Source organism: Carassius auratus, chromosome 20 (genome assembly GCF_003368295.1).
Source record: "Carassius auratus strain Wakin chromosome 20, ASM336829v1, whole genome shotgun sequence".
Taxonomy (NCBI): Eukaryota; Metazoa; Chordata; class Actinopteri; order Cypriniformes; family Cyprinidae; genus Carassius; species Carassius auratus.
In genome coordinates this window covers 25,297,820-25,314,940 of record NC_039262.1, presented here as the reverse complement: position 1 = coordinate 25,314,940, position 17,121 = coordinate 25,297,820, and the positions used below count along the sequence as shown (strand labels likewise).

The 17,121-nt window shown below is 37.3% G+C and overlaps 1 protein-coding gene across 2 annotated transcripts; it reads left to right on the top strand.

Annotated features, from left to right (window-relative positions):
• Positions 1-15,389, top strand: cebpz (CCAAT enhancer binding protein zeta). 2 transcript variants are annotated; one of them, XM_026291611.1, is made up of 15 exons: positions 1-228; positions 2,342-3,843; positions 4,957-5,188; positions 6,608-6,770; positions 9,841-9,929; positions 10,021-10,074; positions 10,630-10,732; positions 10,819-10,887; positions 12,224-12,290; positions 12,380-12,486; positions 12,569-12,629; positions 12,834-13,033; positions 13,917-13,987; positions 14,416-14,497; positions 14,682-15,389. In XM_026291611.1, exons 1-15 carry the CDS (start codon positions 16-18, stop codon positions 14,825-14,827), a joined length of 3,159 nt encoding a protein of 1,052 aa, XP_026147396.1. In that variant the 5' UTR covers positions 1-15; the 3' UTR covers positions 14,828-15,389. The 2 variants fall into 2 exon arrangements, with proteins under 2 accessions (XP_026147396.1, XP_026147397.1); XM_026291612.1 differs by having other exon boundaries at positions 12,834-13,025; positions 13,915-13,987; positions 14,682-14,922.
• Positions 15,390-17,121: the final 1,732 nt, after the last annotated feature.

Genomic DNA, 17,121 nt, shown 5'->3' with positions numbered 1-17,121 from the left:
GCAGCAATAAGATAGATGCCAAACGCCGTTGAAGAAGAAAAAGATGCGCACGTGGGGCTGTACATGCGGAAAGGAAACATGCGCGTGAGCATCATGGAGGAGCACAGCAACATCATGGACCCGAACAACAGTGATTTTGATGATGAAGACTGCGATCAGACTGATGAGAATGACAAAAATGAAGACGAGTTGACGCTGGATGATGTTTTGCGTTTGGGCGGGACAAAGGTGAGTTTTTAACGTGTCTCCTCCACACGTGTCATTATAAGAACATAACCACACATAAGGACAATCTGCGAACATTTCAGCTAGCTAGCTAGTTAATTAGACTGAACAACCTTGCCAAAATGTAGAGCATTGATCAGTTACAAACTAATATTAAAGGTGAATGTTAATGTTTGTTAATAACCTTAGTTACAAATAAATACAACAAAATAATCATTAGAAAATTATAAAATATTCTGATGTAACTATCATGAAATCTAAAATAATTGTAACTCCATATTTGTATTATTATTCTTATTATTTTGTGGCAACAGCAATCATGTATAGTTATCATGGTATTGCTACACACTGATGTAGATGTAGAGCCCTTATTTGTACTTATTAGAACCGGATCGAATGGTTAATTGTTATTTTTAACCCAAGCTAAGCAGAAACAGAGAGCTAGGTCTTTTAATATTCCCACATTGAACAGTAATTGCAGTCCGGGTGGGATGTGCTCTGTACTGTTGTCTACAGCACACCTGTGTATGGGAGAGATTGAAGACAAACTCTAGAAACACCCTCAGTAGTCATCAAATATTAAAACACAGTAAATACAGGCACATTTGGTAAAGGAAAGTATATATATATACTTTACCACTGATGACAGTATAAATAATATTACAAAAGATTAAGTATAACAAAAAAAAGTGAAATTAGGAAAGGATTCAAACCTGATAGAAATGATGGAAAGACACAAAAGACACGTAATGTTGGGGATTTGTTTTATGTGTCACCAAAGTGCATCCCTGTCCTGCTCAAATACAACAGATAAAAGATATTGTGACTTTCCAAAAACAAAAACTTCAGAATTCATACAAACTTTTGTCAACAAACTCTTTTACTACAAAGTAAGTGTAAAATACTGCATCCCAGCACACGTGACGCCATGATGCACTGTCTCTCAGTAAGTCAGTTTAAGTCAGTAATTTCTATGTTTCCTGTAGTGTGTCAGTAGGAAATATCAGATTACATTTCCAAACATTATTTTTTGCCATTAAATGTAATAATCTAGTGAGATTTTTGTTTGCACAAGGAGTCTGACAGAGGCCAGTGCTCCACACAGAGATCTGATCTCATCATCAGTCTGTCTGGAATAACATGAAGAACAGAACAAACTGAGACGGACTCAATCCAGAAAAACTGTGGCAATGTCTCCAAAACGCTTCAAGAAACCTGCAAAGATAAAGTACTGTTTTAGACACTTGTGTAACAATGCTGTAAAGTGAGGATTCTGTCAAAAATAATGCCATAAATAGATTTTATTAATTAATTTCTTTTAACTTAACTAAATTAAATCAACATTTGGTGTGCATTAAAAAAGCTTTTGTCCTAGGTGCACTTGAGCATTGTTTTTCAGGTAGATTTGCAGGTAGGTTTCTTGAAGTGTCTTGGAGACATTGCCACTAGAGGTCGACCGATATTGGATTTTGCCGATACCGATAGCTAGGTTGGACCACACTGGCCAATACAGATTAATTAACCGATAGTTTTCAAAATGGATACTGAACAAAAACTAAAATAGTGCTTTATTTACAAAACAACAACAAAAAACAGTACTGAACCGTAAACATAATAGTAGTTGTAAAAATAATAACAGTAATAGTAAATGTTCAAATTACCACACTCTAATAGGGCCCTATGAAATCGGTTTAATTTTTTTCCTAAATTCCATTTATTTCCAAATAATTTAATTTTTCTGGATTGCATTTTTTTTCCATTTAAATTTTTTTCCACTCCTTTTTAATAGTTAAATTTAAAGTTTATTAATCATAAAGCAAAACTAATTAATTAAAATCATGAAACTTACACATTTTCACATTTATTTGATAAAAGTTTATTATTAAATGTTTTTTTTTTCTCACCATATTTTTTATCATTACCAAATTCCTTTTTAGCATGTCTAATTACTTGAACACAAACTAAATTTTATCCATCGATGAAAATGTCAACAGATTTTCGTCATAGTTTCAGTCATTCAGAACAAATTTTAGTTGATCATTGGTGAAAACATTTTGTTGATGAAAATTGACAATTCGTAAACTAAATTAACACTGGTATTATTGTCTTGTCACAGGCAGATTATGTCATGCTGGCTTGCCTCAGTGACTCTCCTGTGCTCATCGATGGTGGAAAGAAAGGTGCAATTGATGATCTGGAGAAGGGAGAGCTGGAAGATTTCATAAAAAAGCTGGGCATCCGTGCTTATGCAGAGCAGCAAATCATTCGAGATGAACAGGATGAAACCTCCTCAGAGCCACCCAAAAAAGAGAAAAAAAAGGCAAAAAGCTCCAAAATGAAAGACGATTCACAGTCTGATGTGCAGAATACTGTTAAACCCACAACAGCAGATAGGAAAACCCCTGTTCAGTCTACAGAACCTGGCCAACCCACTGGAAGGAAGGCCAAACAGAAACACACAAACTTGTTTGAGTTTGTTCCACGACAAACTCTGCTTATCAAACGTGGAGGCAAGTGGTTCGATATAGAGTACACCTCAGAGAGCACGTCTTTGGCTCAGAGTGAGTCGCTGGTCTTACAGTACAAGGCTTTGGCACAGAAACTCTATGAGAATGAAATTGCCCTCTACAAAAACAAGAAGAACCTCCAGAAAGGTGCCAACTCTGCTTGGATGAAGAGTGTAGTGTCCACAGGAACTTTGCCTGATAGGATGGCAGCTATGACCGTGCTAATTCAGGATGCTCCGATTCACAGTCTCGAGCACATTGAGAACCTCGTGTTTCTGGTGAAAAAGAAAGCAAGTCGCAGACAAAGCCTGATGGCCTTGGATACCCTTAAGGAGCTGCTCCTTACTGACCTTCTTCCAAAACACCGCAAGCTTCACACTTTCTCCCAGCATCCTTTTGACCAGCTGGAGGAAAAAGCCAGTGGAAATCGGGACGCCCGGGACCGCAGACTCATCCTATGGTACTTTGAGCACCTGCTGAAGCTTCAGGTAGCAGATTTTGTTGCCTCACTAGACGAACTGGCTCGCGATACGGTCCAGGCCACCAAAATGCGTTCACTTGCCACCACCTACGAGCTGCTCTGCAATCAGCCGGAGCAGGAGAAAGTGCTTCTTGTGCAGATTGTCAACAAATTGGGCGATCCTGAATACAAAATAGCTTCCAAAGCCTCGCACCTGCTGGAAACGGTGCTCCACAAACACCCCAACATGAAGACAGTGGTGTGCTGTGAGGTTGAGCGCCTCATGTTCAGACCCAACATCAGTTCCAAGGCTCAATACTATGCCGCTTGTTTCCTAAACCAAGTCATTCTGAGTCACGAGGAAGCCGACTTGGCTGCCAAGCTTATCAACATCTACATCACGTTTTTCAATGCATGTGTTAAGAATAAGGATGTTGAGTCTAAAATGCTCAGCGCTCTGCTTACAGGAGTGAACAGAGCGTATCCGTATGCAAAGCTTGGGGATGACGATGTGTGCAAGCAGCTGGGCACGCTTTTTAAAGTGGTGCACATTGTCAAATTTAACACTGCTGTCCAAGCCCTTATGCTGCTCTTTCAGGTCATGGACTCCCAACAGAGTATTTCGGATCGATATTATGTAGCACTCTACAGGTAAACCAACACTCTCTATTTTTTCTGATGAATGACAAAAAAACAAATTTAACTGAATGAACTTTTTGTTAGTAGGTGCAGAGTTTTATTTTATGTACTATTTGTCAATTTACCAACACTTCAATAGTCTGTAATCCCAGTATAATACTAGTAACTAGCAAATAGCTGTTGAACACTCCTTTTAATCGTCTAACTACTTAAAATCTTATTTTGTTTATACAGTATTAATTTTAAAAAAGCTAATGAATTCATATATATTACAAAGATTAATATAGGTAAAGATTAATAAAGAAGAACAAAGAAACACATATGCAGTAATCAGTGATTTGGGCATCTAACAGTAAAGAGCTTGAATTTGAAAGAAGTTGAAGTTCCTAATTTTTCAGTCTTTACAGGGAAATGTAAAGTCTTTAATTAGAATCAATATTGCAGAAAGACACTGACATTAAAATGTTTCTTATTTTAGGATCAAGTCTAAGCATTCCAGATTTTAAGTTGTTCCACAACTATAGTGGCTGAGATAGCTTAACGCACTATAGCTTAAGAAAGCACATGCAAATTTGAAGATGCACCAGCAAATTAAAATACATTTTCATGCAAATATTCACAACACAACCAAATACAGAAACGTGCTGCAAAAAGCACGGACCACAACGGAACCCTAACAACCATTAACCATGGTTTTGGTACACTTATCATAGTTTGATATTGGTAGTAAAACTGTGGTTATACAAATGGTATTAAAAATAGCATCATTTTTAAAGCCATGGGTAATTATTGTAAGGGAAATGTTTCTAGGGGATCCCTTTTTTTTATTTTTGGTGTATTACCATTTGTAATTTGGTATTTGGCTGTGTTGTGAGCATTTGCTGCACATGGGTTTTAAAACTGAGATTTACTTTACAAAATTACAGTTGCAGAAGGTCTCCTTATACTTTTCATTCACTTCCTTCCCACTCAAGTGTATTGTTGAATTGATCTTATGGCAAACAATGCCCGTATCTCAAAATCCAATAAACAGCTGATGATTGGTATTAATTTTGTACAAGTCTTCACATTTAATCGTTAAAGTGGTACAGACATTATAGACATAATTTGTTTGTTTTCCTACAGAAAATTGTTGGACCCGGGATTATCATCAAGCTCAAGAAAGAGCATGTTCCTCAACCTCTTGTATAAATCTCTAAAATCTGACATAGTGCTGAGACGGGTGAAGGCATTTGTGAAAAGGTTACTTCAGGTCAGTTGTGAACAGACCCCTGCCTTTGCATGCGGTGCATTATTCCTCGTGTCAGAGGTGATGAAGAACAAGCCAGGCCTCAAGTTACTGCTCCAGGAAGAGGGGGTAAGTCTACACCCTCTCGATCTGCATATTGTGTTGTTTAGTCAGAGGTTTTATATGTATGAGGAGATGCCATTGGAGAAAGTATAACAGTCATTTAATTGCTTGAGGTATTGTACTACAGTCATTCACTGTTTGTGGATGTAATAAAAATGACTGAGTATTGAGCTAATACAGAATTCTGTTGGGATTGAAGTTAGGTGGTATGCCCAAAGCGTGAATCATTATAAGGGAAAACAACTAATGATTCTTTACACTGCGTCTCCACCGGATGCGCGCGGCACAACAAAATACTATAGAACCACTGATCTATAATAGAGATTCATTATATATAGATCAGTCAATAGAACTCATTATAATCAGTGATGCTGTCTACATGGATCCGGTGCGGTGTTGCACCACTAATTTCTGACAGTAAACTGCTGCCGTGTTCTATTTAAGTCATGTTGACAAATATTTCAAATGATTTTCAGCGGTCACTTTGTCTGAGTCTTTAGCTGATGCGGTTCGGCACCGGTGTTGCCAAGTCCATGGTTTTCCTGCAGTATTGGGCTACTTTAACACTGTTGCTATTGGGTTGTTTTTCATGTCTGCGGGTTGAAGCGACCCCAATATTGTGATATTTACCCCCTGGAATGCGAGTTTTACTGGGGAACCCCCCTCGAAACATGATTGGGCTAGTTGTGAGTGGCAGTTGGGTGGGTTTTGTTGTTAAAATCTGGCAACCATGGCCACTGTCAAGCTACACAATATCTCATTCATAATTGCCTTCAATAATGAATGCGATATTGTGTAGCTTGTCAGTGATCTACAGCTCTGTCTATTAAATGCCGCTCCATTTGAAAGCAGTTGATGGCGATTTAGCCGTGATCACGGAACCAGATCTACTGACTAGATGCGCATGATCATATCGTTAGATGTATCGCCCAGCCCTATGGTGAATGATGTGCATAAATTCTCAGTACCACTGACAAACATATAATCTTGTCAAATGTGTGGTAAGTACTGCTGCTCCATAGTATAAACATAGCACAAGTGATCACGAATCTCGAAAGTGATTGTGAAATGAAATAGCGGTCGTGCATTCAAAGGTGGGGGGCGGGGTCACAATGCAGACGGAACATCGTGATGTCTATCAGCCATCGGCAATGGATGATGGGATCGTCTGTCGCCCCAACCCTATTTATCGCACATCAAATTTGGCTGAGAAATTACTCCCAGAAGATCATTTAAAATCATTGTTTTGTAAAGCATCAAACAGACATTACAAAAAGTAGCTTCAGCAAGAAACTTTTTATTTGATACAATTTATTGCATATACTCTTTTGGACCATGAAGCTAAGTAAATGTGTTGATGCTTACCTTGTTGACTTTAGATAGGGACAAGTTCTGGTGATTCTAAATTAAAAAGTATCTTTGCAGGATGAGGAGGAAGAGATATATCAGGACCTTGAAGAGGATGACAATGATGACACTATTGCTGAGGAGAAACTTGTGGATACTGACCAAGATGAAAAAAATCAGAGCGTGAAACAATGCCAGATTAAGCCTACTGCATCATGGGTACATCATCAAAACTTGGGAGGTGAGCGTCATATCTATCCTAATAATTTTTTTAAATGCATGTTTGTTGACCTAAAAAGGAATGTCACCAACATTTTAGTCAGTCACACTGCTTCTGTTATCGGTTTTGTTCTGAATTTATGTTTATATACTAGGGGTGTAATGCTACACAAATGTTTACTTGGTTTTGACATCACATTTTGGTGCAGCCGGGGGAAAAAGAACAAAACATACATTGCTTTTTTTTCTTTTTTTTTTATTAAACAATGGTTTACTTTACAAATTGCTCTTCCTTTAAATACATTCAATTGTACTTAAATAAACTTAAAGTAAATGACTATTTATGTTAGTGATGCACCAATTCCGCTTTTTCCAGTACTCGACCGATACCGATACTTTTATTGGTACTTGTCGATACGGAGTACCTTTACCATTATTTTAATAGCATTAGTAAAAAAAATTTAATATTGGGTAGAGAAACCAAAAGAGTATGTATAATGTTAGCTGGTTAACTTCATTTATTAAGTAGATACAGTCAAACCAAAATTTATTCAAAACACACACATTGCACATTATCACAGTTTAATCTATAGTTTAGAAGGTGGTAATAAAATATCACAAGAACTCCGAGTTAAACTGTGTAAGAACAAATTAATCTTGATAATGTTAGTTTACTTTGATAATAATAATAATAATTCCTTACATTTATATAGCGCTTTTCTAGACACTCAAAGCGCTTACATAGTAATGGGGTATGTCCTCATCCACCACCAGTGTGCAGCATCCACCTGGATGATAGAAAGGTTTCAACCAAAAAAAAAAAATTCAAACAGCAGTTAGTATGACAATATTTACACAACTATCAATACTTAGTCGGGCAACCCTTAGGCTTAAAGGGTTAGTTCACAGAAAAATAAAAATTATGTTACTAATAACTCACCCTTCCAAACCCATAAGACCTCCGTTCATCTTCGGAACACAGTTTAAGATATTTTAGATTTAGTCCGAGAGCTCTCAGTCCCTCCATTGAAGCTGTGTGTACGGTCTACTGTCCATGTCCAGAAAGGTAAGAAAAACATCATCAAAGTAGTCCATGTGAAATCAGAGGGTCAGTTAGAATTTGTTGAAGCATCAAAATACATTTTGGTCCAAAAATAGCAAAAACTATGACTTTATTCAGCATTGTCTTTTCTTCCGTGTCTGTTTTGAGTGCGTTAAAAACTGGAGTTTAGTGATATCCAGTTCGCGAATTAATTATTCGATGTAACCGGATCTTCTTGAACCACTGAAAATGAACGTGGATTTGCGCATCTTCTCATTTAACAACGGCTCTGTGTAGTAACAGCTGCTCTGTGTGAAATCACGCACCTGATGTAATTTACCGCTGATTAGAGAACAGGCTTTACTGACGAGATGCACATAACGAGCGGCCGATCGTGATCGGACCAGCCCTAATTACATGCTGTTTGGTATCAGCATTTTAACAAGTACAGGAGCTCAGTATCGGGCCCGATACTGATAGTATCGGTGCATCCCTAATTTATTATTTAACAATATTAATTAACATTCAGATAAAAAAATATAAATATATTCAAACATGTTTTTAAGTTAACTTCTAAATTATACAATTTCTATTAGTTGTCGAAATATTACAATTTACAGAGTGGCTGTCATAACTTGTTTCATAACATTTATTTGAACATGTATTTAATAATTAAAATCATTAATAAACATCCCCAACAAGTAAAATATAATTATATAGTCCAAATTTTTCTGGCAAACTGAGCTGTAGACACTAACTAAAATGATACGTGGCATTTTGTTTACGAGCTGTTTTAGTGATGTCTTTCCTCGGTTGAAACACTAATTGAGTGATTACTTGAGGGGTGAGATGTTCATTCATGTACATTTTGGTTAGAACTAGTAATAAAGAGGAAAGGATGAATATGGTCATTTTCCATCAGAACTGAGGTGTTTATACTGCGATCTGTTGCTCCACATCAAAGAGTGCTAACGTGGCATTTAATGTATATAACATAAGTCATGGCCTAATGGTTAGAGGGTTGGACTCCCAATCGAAGGGTTGTGGGTTCTAGTCGGGCCGGACGGAATTGTGGGTGGGGGGAGTGCACGAACAGCTCTCTCTCCACCTTCAATACCACGACTTAGGTGCCCTTGAGCAAGGCATTGAACCCCCAACTGCTCCCGGGCGCTGCAGCATGAATGGCTGCCCACTGCTCCGGGTGTGTGCTCACAGTGTGTGTGTGTGTGTTCACTGCTCTGTGTGTGTGCATTTTCGGATGGGTTAAATGCAGAGCACAAATTCTGAGTATGGGTCACCATACTTGGCTGAATGTCACTTCACTAAATAAATTGTATATAGCATAAATATATAAAATACTTTCTAATTCTGCGTCTAAATAAATGCCGTTCTGGTCAAGAAAAAGAGACTGAAGCAGCAGTTGTGAGTGGGGTGCATATTAAGTCATACATTTTATATCAGTGATGATCAGTTATAATCAGTGATGTTGTCTGCAGTGTGCTGAATTAATCTCTTGTTTTTACATCGCATGTACATCACTTTGTTGTTTCTGATGACAGAATTCACCAAAGTGCACTAACCAAAACTTTTGCATATCAGCAATGTTAATATTAAAAAAATCTTTAATTAAAAAAAAAAAAAAGAAAATGATTGAACTAAAATATCTAAAGCACGCATATATAGGTTCCCATAAAATTCTGTCTTGAATGTTAATCTATAAGAGTTTGGGATGTTTAATATTAGGATTTTGTTAAAAATCCCCTACCCTGCAACATCAAGCCCCGCCCCCAGATAAAATGTGTTCCCCGGCTATGCATTTTCCTGATCAGTCATTTCACCCCTGAACATTCCTAGATTTAAATATTTACTTTTTTGAAATTCCAATTCTCTTTAAAAGAGTGTTCTAGATTTATGCTGTTACGTTGTCAATAAAATAGCAATAATGTCATTTATCACAATTATTTCTGGTTCAAATTATTGTCTGTGTTATTGTGACACATGATACTTTCTATGAACCTTTTTCTTCATTGCAAACCTTTCTTGTCTTCAGGTAGTTCAAATAAGGTGACATATGACCCCATGAACAGAAACCCTTTATACTGCGGGGCAGATCACACGGCCCTCTGGGAACTGCAGAAGGTACCGAGGCTAATACTGTCTTTCCATTCTTCTCATTATCACTGTGATCTGTGCTCTGACATTGTGACCAAGTAAGTGTTGTTTCTTTCAGCTGTCCTTTCATTTCCATCCCTCCGTGGCTCTCTTTGCTAAGACTTTATTGCAGGTAACAACTTTCTCTTGTTAAAATTCAGTCTGAGGTCAAATTGGTACTACACTAATGGTACTAAGAAATCAAAACAATAATCAATTGTGAAATAATTTAGTCTCTTCAGAAGCTTTCAGATTCACCAGTTGGGTTTCTGTGCCTATGTAGTGATGCAACTGTGCAAAATATAATGAAAGCTGGATATAGCCTACTGTTACTTGCAGCAGATGTTTCAGATTATAAAAAACCTCAAAACAACATAACATGAATAGATCTTGACGCAATATTAAATGTTAACTTGGTTTACAATTCTGTATGTTATGTCTGAGAGTACTTGTATTACTAGCTGAATCCTTACATGACTGCCTTTTACCTGCTTATTGTGATCAAATGTTATAAATGTAATGTTATAAATAAAACATTTGTCTTAGTGTAAACGGGGCTTAATCTTCCTATAAGAATGGAAGTGAGGTTTAGACAGCATGACTTTAAAATCTTCAGCTTTTTAAGCAACTTCAAACTTTTAGCCATCAAAGTTTGTCTTAAATTTAATATTATTGATTTGACCCACAGGGAGAGTTCATCCTGTACACAGGGGATCCGCTTCAGGACTTCACTTTTATTCGATTCTTAGATCGTTTCGTATTCAGGAATCCAAAGCAAACTAAGGGAAAAAGTAAGCATGCTCTGAAAAAAATGCCACTTTGGACTCTTGAAAGGGTGACTTTATTCATTTTGATAAATTTATCCTTTACATTGTAGAAAACACAGATGCTACAGTGATGCAGCCCAAAAACAGGAGGACGTCCAACAATATTCAGTCCTTACCTGGTGAGTCCTGTGTGTTGTGCCAAAAAAATTATTTAGCATATTCATTGAATTATTATAGAATTCAGATTAGGGCTGCATGATAAATTGCATGTGATTGTCACGCATGATCTACGGCTCTGTGTAGTAAACGTTGCTCCATCTGAAAGCACGTAATGGAGATTTACAACTAATCACAGAACCTGATTTACTGACAAGATGTGAAATGATAATCACATGCAATTTATCATGCAGCACTAATTCAGATGATGAGCAGTCATTTAATATACTATACATGCACAGAGTTTACACACAGACCAATCAGATGAGTAGCTGCTCCATTTTAGGCATTGCTTATTTTTTACATTATTTTCTAATTTAATATATTCAAATTTGTGAAATTAGTAAGCTGGCCAGTTTCAATTGTTTTGTTTCAACAAATTTTACAAAGATTAGGGATATCTGGAATGGGAAAAATCTAGAATTTGCATTGTAGCAAAATGTGTGTATGGAAATGGCTCAAGGGCAGATTTTCTTTGCTACTGCCCAAAATGTAAGTTTTTATTTATTTTTTTAAGTTTGAAAACTTCGCAAATGACAGCTGTAATGTCTCCATGGAAATGATCACACAAAAAAGCTGCAAACCTTATGAGTGCTTTATTTTGCAAATATTTAATAAAACCATTTAAATTGCAAGTTGGCAAGTTACTTTTCATAAAAACTCATTAGGTTTTTTTTTCACACTTAAATATTCATCAGTAATCTAGAGAAAAGGGTAAGCTAATTTCTAAAGATTTTTTTCTAGCTAACAGAGCTATGAAACACTATCTTTCCCAAGATAAATGTGCCATTAATTGGCACACAAGATGTTTTATTTAAATATTTTTGGTTAAAAGACAGGTTCATGAAGCATTTCAGTAAGCTGTTCTGTCATGTATATTATATTTTGTGCTGTAACTTGTAAAGATATAGGAGATGACCTGTTCATGTGTGCTCTGCGCAGCCACTTAAACTGGTGCAGCTATACAATGCCAAACAAATTGTGTGGAAAAACTAACCGTCTGAATGTTGAGACTCAGATTTGTATCAAAAGTAAGATTATTTTGGATGAGAGGGACACTACAGATGGTGTTTACTAAAATTGTGCTCAGTCATCAAATGAAAACTGCTCAGACTAAACGATAGATCTTGGGATTTAAAGGGTTATTTCTTCCAAAAAAATGTTTTAATGGCCATCATTTATTCACCCTCACATTGTTCCAAACACTAGACTTTTGTTTCTGTAACAAAACTATAACAGGTTGTATAACAGTTTATGAGGAAGAACAGCTGTCATTTTTATTTGTTTGTTTTTGTGCAGTGAACTGTGAGGAATATTTGGCCAAAAAGGAGAGTCAGATACCCGTGGATGAGGTGTTCTTCTACAGGTTAGTAGAATCATCCACTAAATACAAATAACTGTTGCCATTCAAGAGAGGGATAAAACAATGAAAATCTGCTGTTATGTGTCACTCAGGTACTTTAAGAAGCGAGATACAGAGACGCGGTGGAAAAGACCAAACAGAAACGAGGACAACGAGAGTGTGGAAGACGTTGATGATGATGAATTTGAGCGGGTGCTTGGTAGGCCCTGAAATTGACACCGTTTTTCTTTTATTCTTTAAAGTTTCATGTGAGAAACCTGACCTGAATTCTGTCTCCTCAGATGCTTATGAAGGAGACAGCTATTTCACGGAGTTCAAGGATGATGACTTGGACTTTGCAGGGTATGTCAGTACGGGTTACACTGTTGTACTTCATCATGTGCAGTAATGACACTGCAGGTGTTTTCTTATGTCCTTATGCCCTTCATGACAACGTTGTCACATTTTGAAGGAGCGATTGAATGAAAAGTGATCGGTTAATTGCCGGACGTTATATTTACTTCCACATATAAATGGTGGCTATCTTTGAAACTATTTTTGCTGCAGCAATGTGATGCCTAAGTCCAAGAAAGGTGGAGATAAAGACGGAGAAGATTCTGACGATGACGATGAAGATGATCTTGATGATGAGGAGGTATCTTTGGGCAGCATGGATGAAGACTTTGAAGATGAACTTGAGGATGAAGGTGGAGAGTTTATGGACATAGAAGAAAAAGAGGATGATGATGATGATGATGAGGATGCAGGTGTGTCAAATCTTTCATTATCAAAGTTAAAAATAAGAATGTCTTTGTAATGTCAAAGATGAGAAAGGGAAAAGATCTAAAGGCTGGGATTTCGGAGAACTAGCAGTGACAGAAGCACTTGCTTGCCATTTTGAATATCAGTAACGTTAATTTTCTACATTTTAATTGGCTCATTCTGTTGTTAAAACATTTGTATATTGGAAGATCACGTTATTCACACAACGCCTGCATTTGTTTGCTAGTTTTGATCACTTTTGCTTTGAATCTCTAGCACAGACTTGTTCGATAAACTGATCGTCCAATCAGAATTCTCTCTTGAGCAAGACAAACTAACCAGACTGATGAAAGTAACACTAAATCACCTGCTGATTAAAGATTGGCTTTATTAGGTGAATATTACAAAACCTTTAAAGACCACATGCAAAAACGTATTGCAGCTTAAAATTTTAGATAGGATGTTTTCAATTTTTCTATACATTATCACATTCAGTCAAACATTTTATGCTATTCCGAGGGTTTTTCCTAGCATTTACAATTGAAGCTTTTCATGTGATGGGAATTTTTGTTTATACAGCAACCTTTCTGTTTTAATTTTGACAAAGATTAAACCTTTTTTTTTATTATTATATCCATGTGGTACGGTAACTGTGGTATAAGCAGAATTAATGGCTCTTGAACAAAGTATCGAATTATAGCACTTAGCCAGTTTTGATTAATTAGCCGTTTCAGGTGTTTGATTGGTGTAGGAGCTGAACTCTACAGGATTTTTTCAGTGTTTTTGTAAGACTGTACATTTTTCCTAATCCGCTGAATCAACTCAGTTTTCTGTCTGTGTGTGTGTGTGTGTGTGTGTGTGTGTGTGTGTGCGCGCATCATCCAAAAGGTCCTCAACCTGCAAAGAAGAAAAAGAAAGGAAAAATGGAGGACCAGTCAGTGTTTGCATCAGCTGAAGAGGTAGATGATTTATGGGCTGAATGAAACATTGTTACACTTCAAACATTTGTCATATATGAATAATAAGACTATATTATTTTATAAATAGTAAAACTGTGTTTTTCTGTTTTCTGTTGCAACAGTTACTTTCATATTTTGTATCACTCTGATTTCACCCTCTTTTAATGTCAGTGTGAAAGTTACAATGGCTAATTATCACTTTAACCAGTCTCCAGTTAAAGCAGGGTGACTCCACCCACAGTTATGATGGAAGTGCTTAGCTATTTATTCCTACACCAAATATGTGCCATTTTATATTAACAAAGAGCAAATTTATAGACTAAATGTGTATTTGTAAATAACTCTAATAAATTAGACACATTTAAGCACCTTTTACAAAAATACAGCTGTATTAAAATGTCATTTCTTTTTTTTCTTTTTTTTTACAGTTTGGCTGTTTGCTGGATGAAAACACTAACTTGAAGTTTGACAACAGTGATATGAATGCAATGGCCAATACGGACAAAGCTGGTGAGTGCTGAAAATAGATTTGTTTTCAAAAGGAGAAATTAGTTCATACACCGCAATAAAAAGTTACGTTTTATCAATCCAAATTGATCAGTAGCCTCATAAATGGTTTCTGTGGAAGAAACTTTAGATTTGCTGCTTTTGTGGAGTGAAATCTTACCTCATTCTCCTGTGTCTGTTCAATCAGATGTAAAGCAGCTGAAGTGGGAAGTTAAGCGTAATGACTGGATTCATGGTAGAGATGTCAAAACTCTGCGACGGAAAAAGGCCATGTTCAACAAGAAAAAGTTTGGAAAGGCCACAAAGCTGAAGAGTGTCAAAAGGAAGAAGTGATGACCTGAACCCAGAATAATAAGTTTATAATCTCTTTCTCTCGCTTGTTGGACCAGACCTCCTGATCTGCTTCACCTGTGCCTTAGATTCCTGTATATACCTGACGGGGGGATGCTAGTTTCTAAAAGATACTAGTTGTAATGTGGTTTAATCAGTATTGGCTGTTTCAGACGTTTGCAGTGTTGTATTAAATCCAGGGTTCATCCATAGTTTAGAAAATGTTTTGTTTTATGCTTTGTTTTAAAATGTTAATATCTTGTGTACTATTTTTTTTTTTTTTTTTTGTTGGCCGTCACATACAGAATTGTTAAAGTCAGTGGGCATCAGTAAACATATCGAGCACAATATTCTTTCACCAGTTCTAGTGTGAACCTACAGCATCACAATATTTTAAAAGCAGATAAATATACAAGTACAAAACTTTGTGCAAGCAGACCTGATATGAATTAAAACACCAGTGTAATCTGATTGACCATAACCAGTCTTTATTTAATACCAGTTGTAAACAGGGCCCTGGAAATAAAACAAAAAATAATGAAATAAAGACTCTTCCCAAACTCCATCTCTGAAACTACATGCACCTGATAGTGTGACATCTGGAGCCAGTTATGTGAAACGTGGGCAATGTGAATTTAATTCACCTCTCATGAGGGTGTCATTTTTCTGTGAAGATTAAGAGATCATAATAAAATGTATCACAATTATTTATCTTGTTTACACTGCCAGAAGAAAGAGGGCCCCAGGGAAGCCAGCAAAAGCATATTTTTCATAGGTCATTTAATTAGAATATCATCAAAAAGTTGATTTATTTCACTAATTCCATTCAAAAAGTGAAACTTGTAAATTATATTCATTTATTACACACAGACTGATATATTTCACATGTTTATATCTTTTAAATTTGACGGGAAGTCGTGGCCTAATGGTTAGAGGGTTGGACTCCCAATCGAAGGGTTGTGGGTTCTAGTCGGGCTGGATGGAATTGTGGGTGGGGGGAGTGCATGAACAGCTCTCTCTCCACCTTCAATACCACGACTTGGGTGCCCTTGAGCAAGGCATCGAACCCCCAACTGCTCCCCGGGCGCCGCAGCATAAATGGCTGCCCACTGCTCCGGGTATGTGCTCACAGTGCGTGTGTGTGTTCACTGCTCTGTGTGTGTGCATTTCGGATGGGTTAAATGCAGAGCACAAATTCTGAGTATGGGTCACATACTTGGCTGGATGTCACTTCACTTTTTTTTTTTTTTATTATAACTGACAGCTAAGGAAAATCCCAAATTCAGTATCTCAAAAAATTAGAATATTGTGAAAAGGTTAAATATTGAAGACACCTTGCACAAGGAGGGCAAGACACAAAAGGTCATTGCAAAAGAGGCTGGCTGTTCCCAGAGCTCTGTGTCCAAGCACATTAATTGAGAGGCGAAGGGAAGGAAAAGATGTGGTAGAAAAAAAGTGTACAAGCAATAGGGATAAGCGCACCCTGGAAAGGATTGTGAAACAAAACCCATTCAAAAATGTGGGGGAGATTCACAAAGAGTGGACTGCAGCTGGAGTCAGTGCTTCAAGAATCACTACACACAGATGTATTCAAGACATGGGTTTCTGCTGTCACATTCCTTGTGTCAAGCCACTCTTGAACAACAGACAGCGTCAGAACAGTCTCGCTTCAAAAAGGACTGGGCTGCTGCTGAGTGGTCCAAAGTTATGTGCTCTGATGAAAGTAAAGTTTGCATTTCCTTTGGAAATCAGGGTCCCAGAGTCTGGAGGAAGAGATACAGTGTAAAGTTTCCACAGTCCGTGATGGTTCTGGAGCCATGTCATCTGGTAGTGTTGGTCCACTGTGCTTTCTGAGGTCCAAGGTCAACACAGCCGTATACCAGGAAGTTTTAGAGCACTTCATGCTTCCTGCTGCTGAACAACTTTATGGAGATGCAGATTTCATTTTCCAACAGGACTTGGCACCTGCACACAGAGCCAAAGCTACCAGTACCTGGTTTAAGGACCATGGTACCCCTGTTCTTAATTGGCCAGCAAACTCGCCTGACCTATGTTCCTAAATCTATGGGGTATTGTGAAGAGGAAGATGTGATATGCCAGACCCAACAATGCAGAAGAGCTGAAGGCCACTATCAGAGCAACTTGGGCTCTTATAACACCTGAGCAGTGCCACAGACTGATCCACTCCATGTCACGCCGCATTGCTGCAGTAATTCAGACAAAGGGAGTCTCAACTAAGTATTGAGTGCCGTACTGTTCATACTTTTCAGTTGGCCAAGATTTCTAAAAAAAAATTC

Bases quoted from the DNA above. Each gene is read 5' to 3' on its own strand.
- cebpz (XM_026291611.1), top strand. From the start codon at position 16: ATGCCAAACGCCGTTGAAGAAGAAAAAGATGCGCACGTGGGGCTGTAC. The intron at 229-2,341 runs GTGAGTTTTTAA...GTCTTGTCACAG, and splicing joins TGCGTTTGGGCGGGACAAAG to GCAGATTATGTCATGCTGGC. The intron at 12,291-12,379 runs GTTAGTAGAATC...TGTGTCACTCAG, and splicing joins GATGAGGTGTTCTTCTACAG to GTACTTTAAGAAGCGAGATA.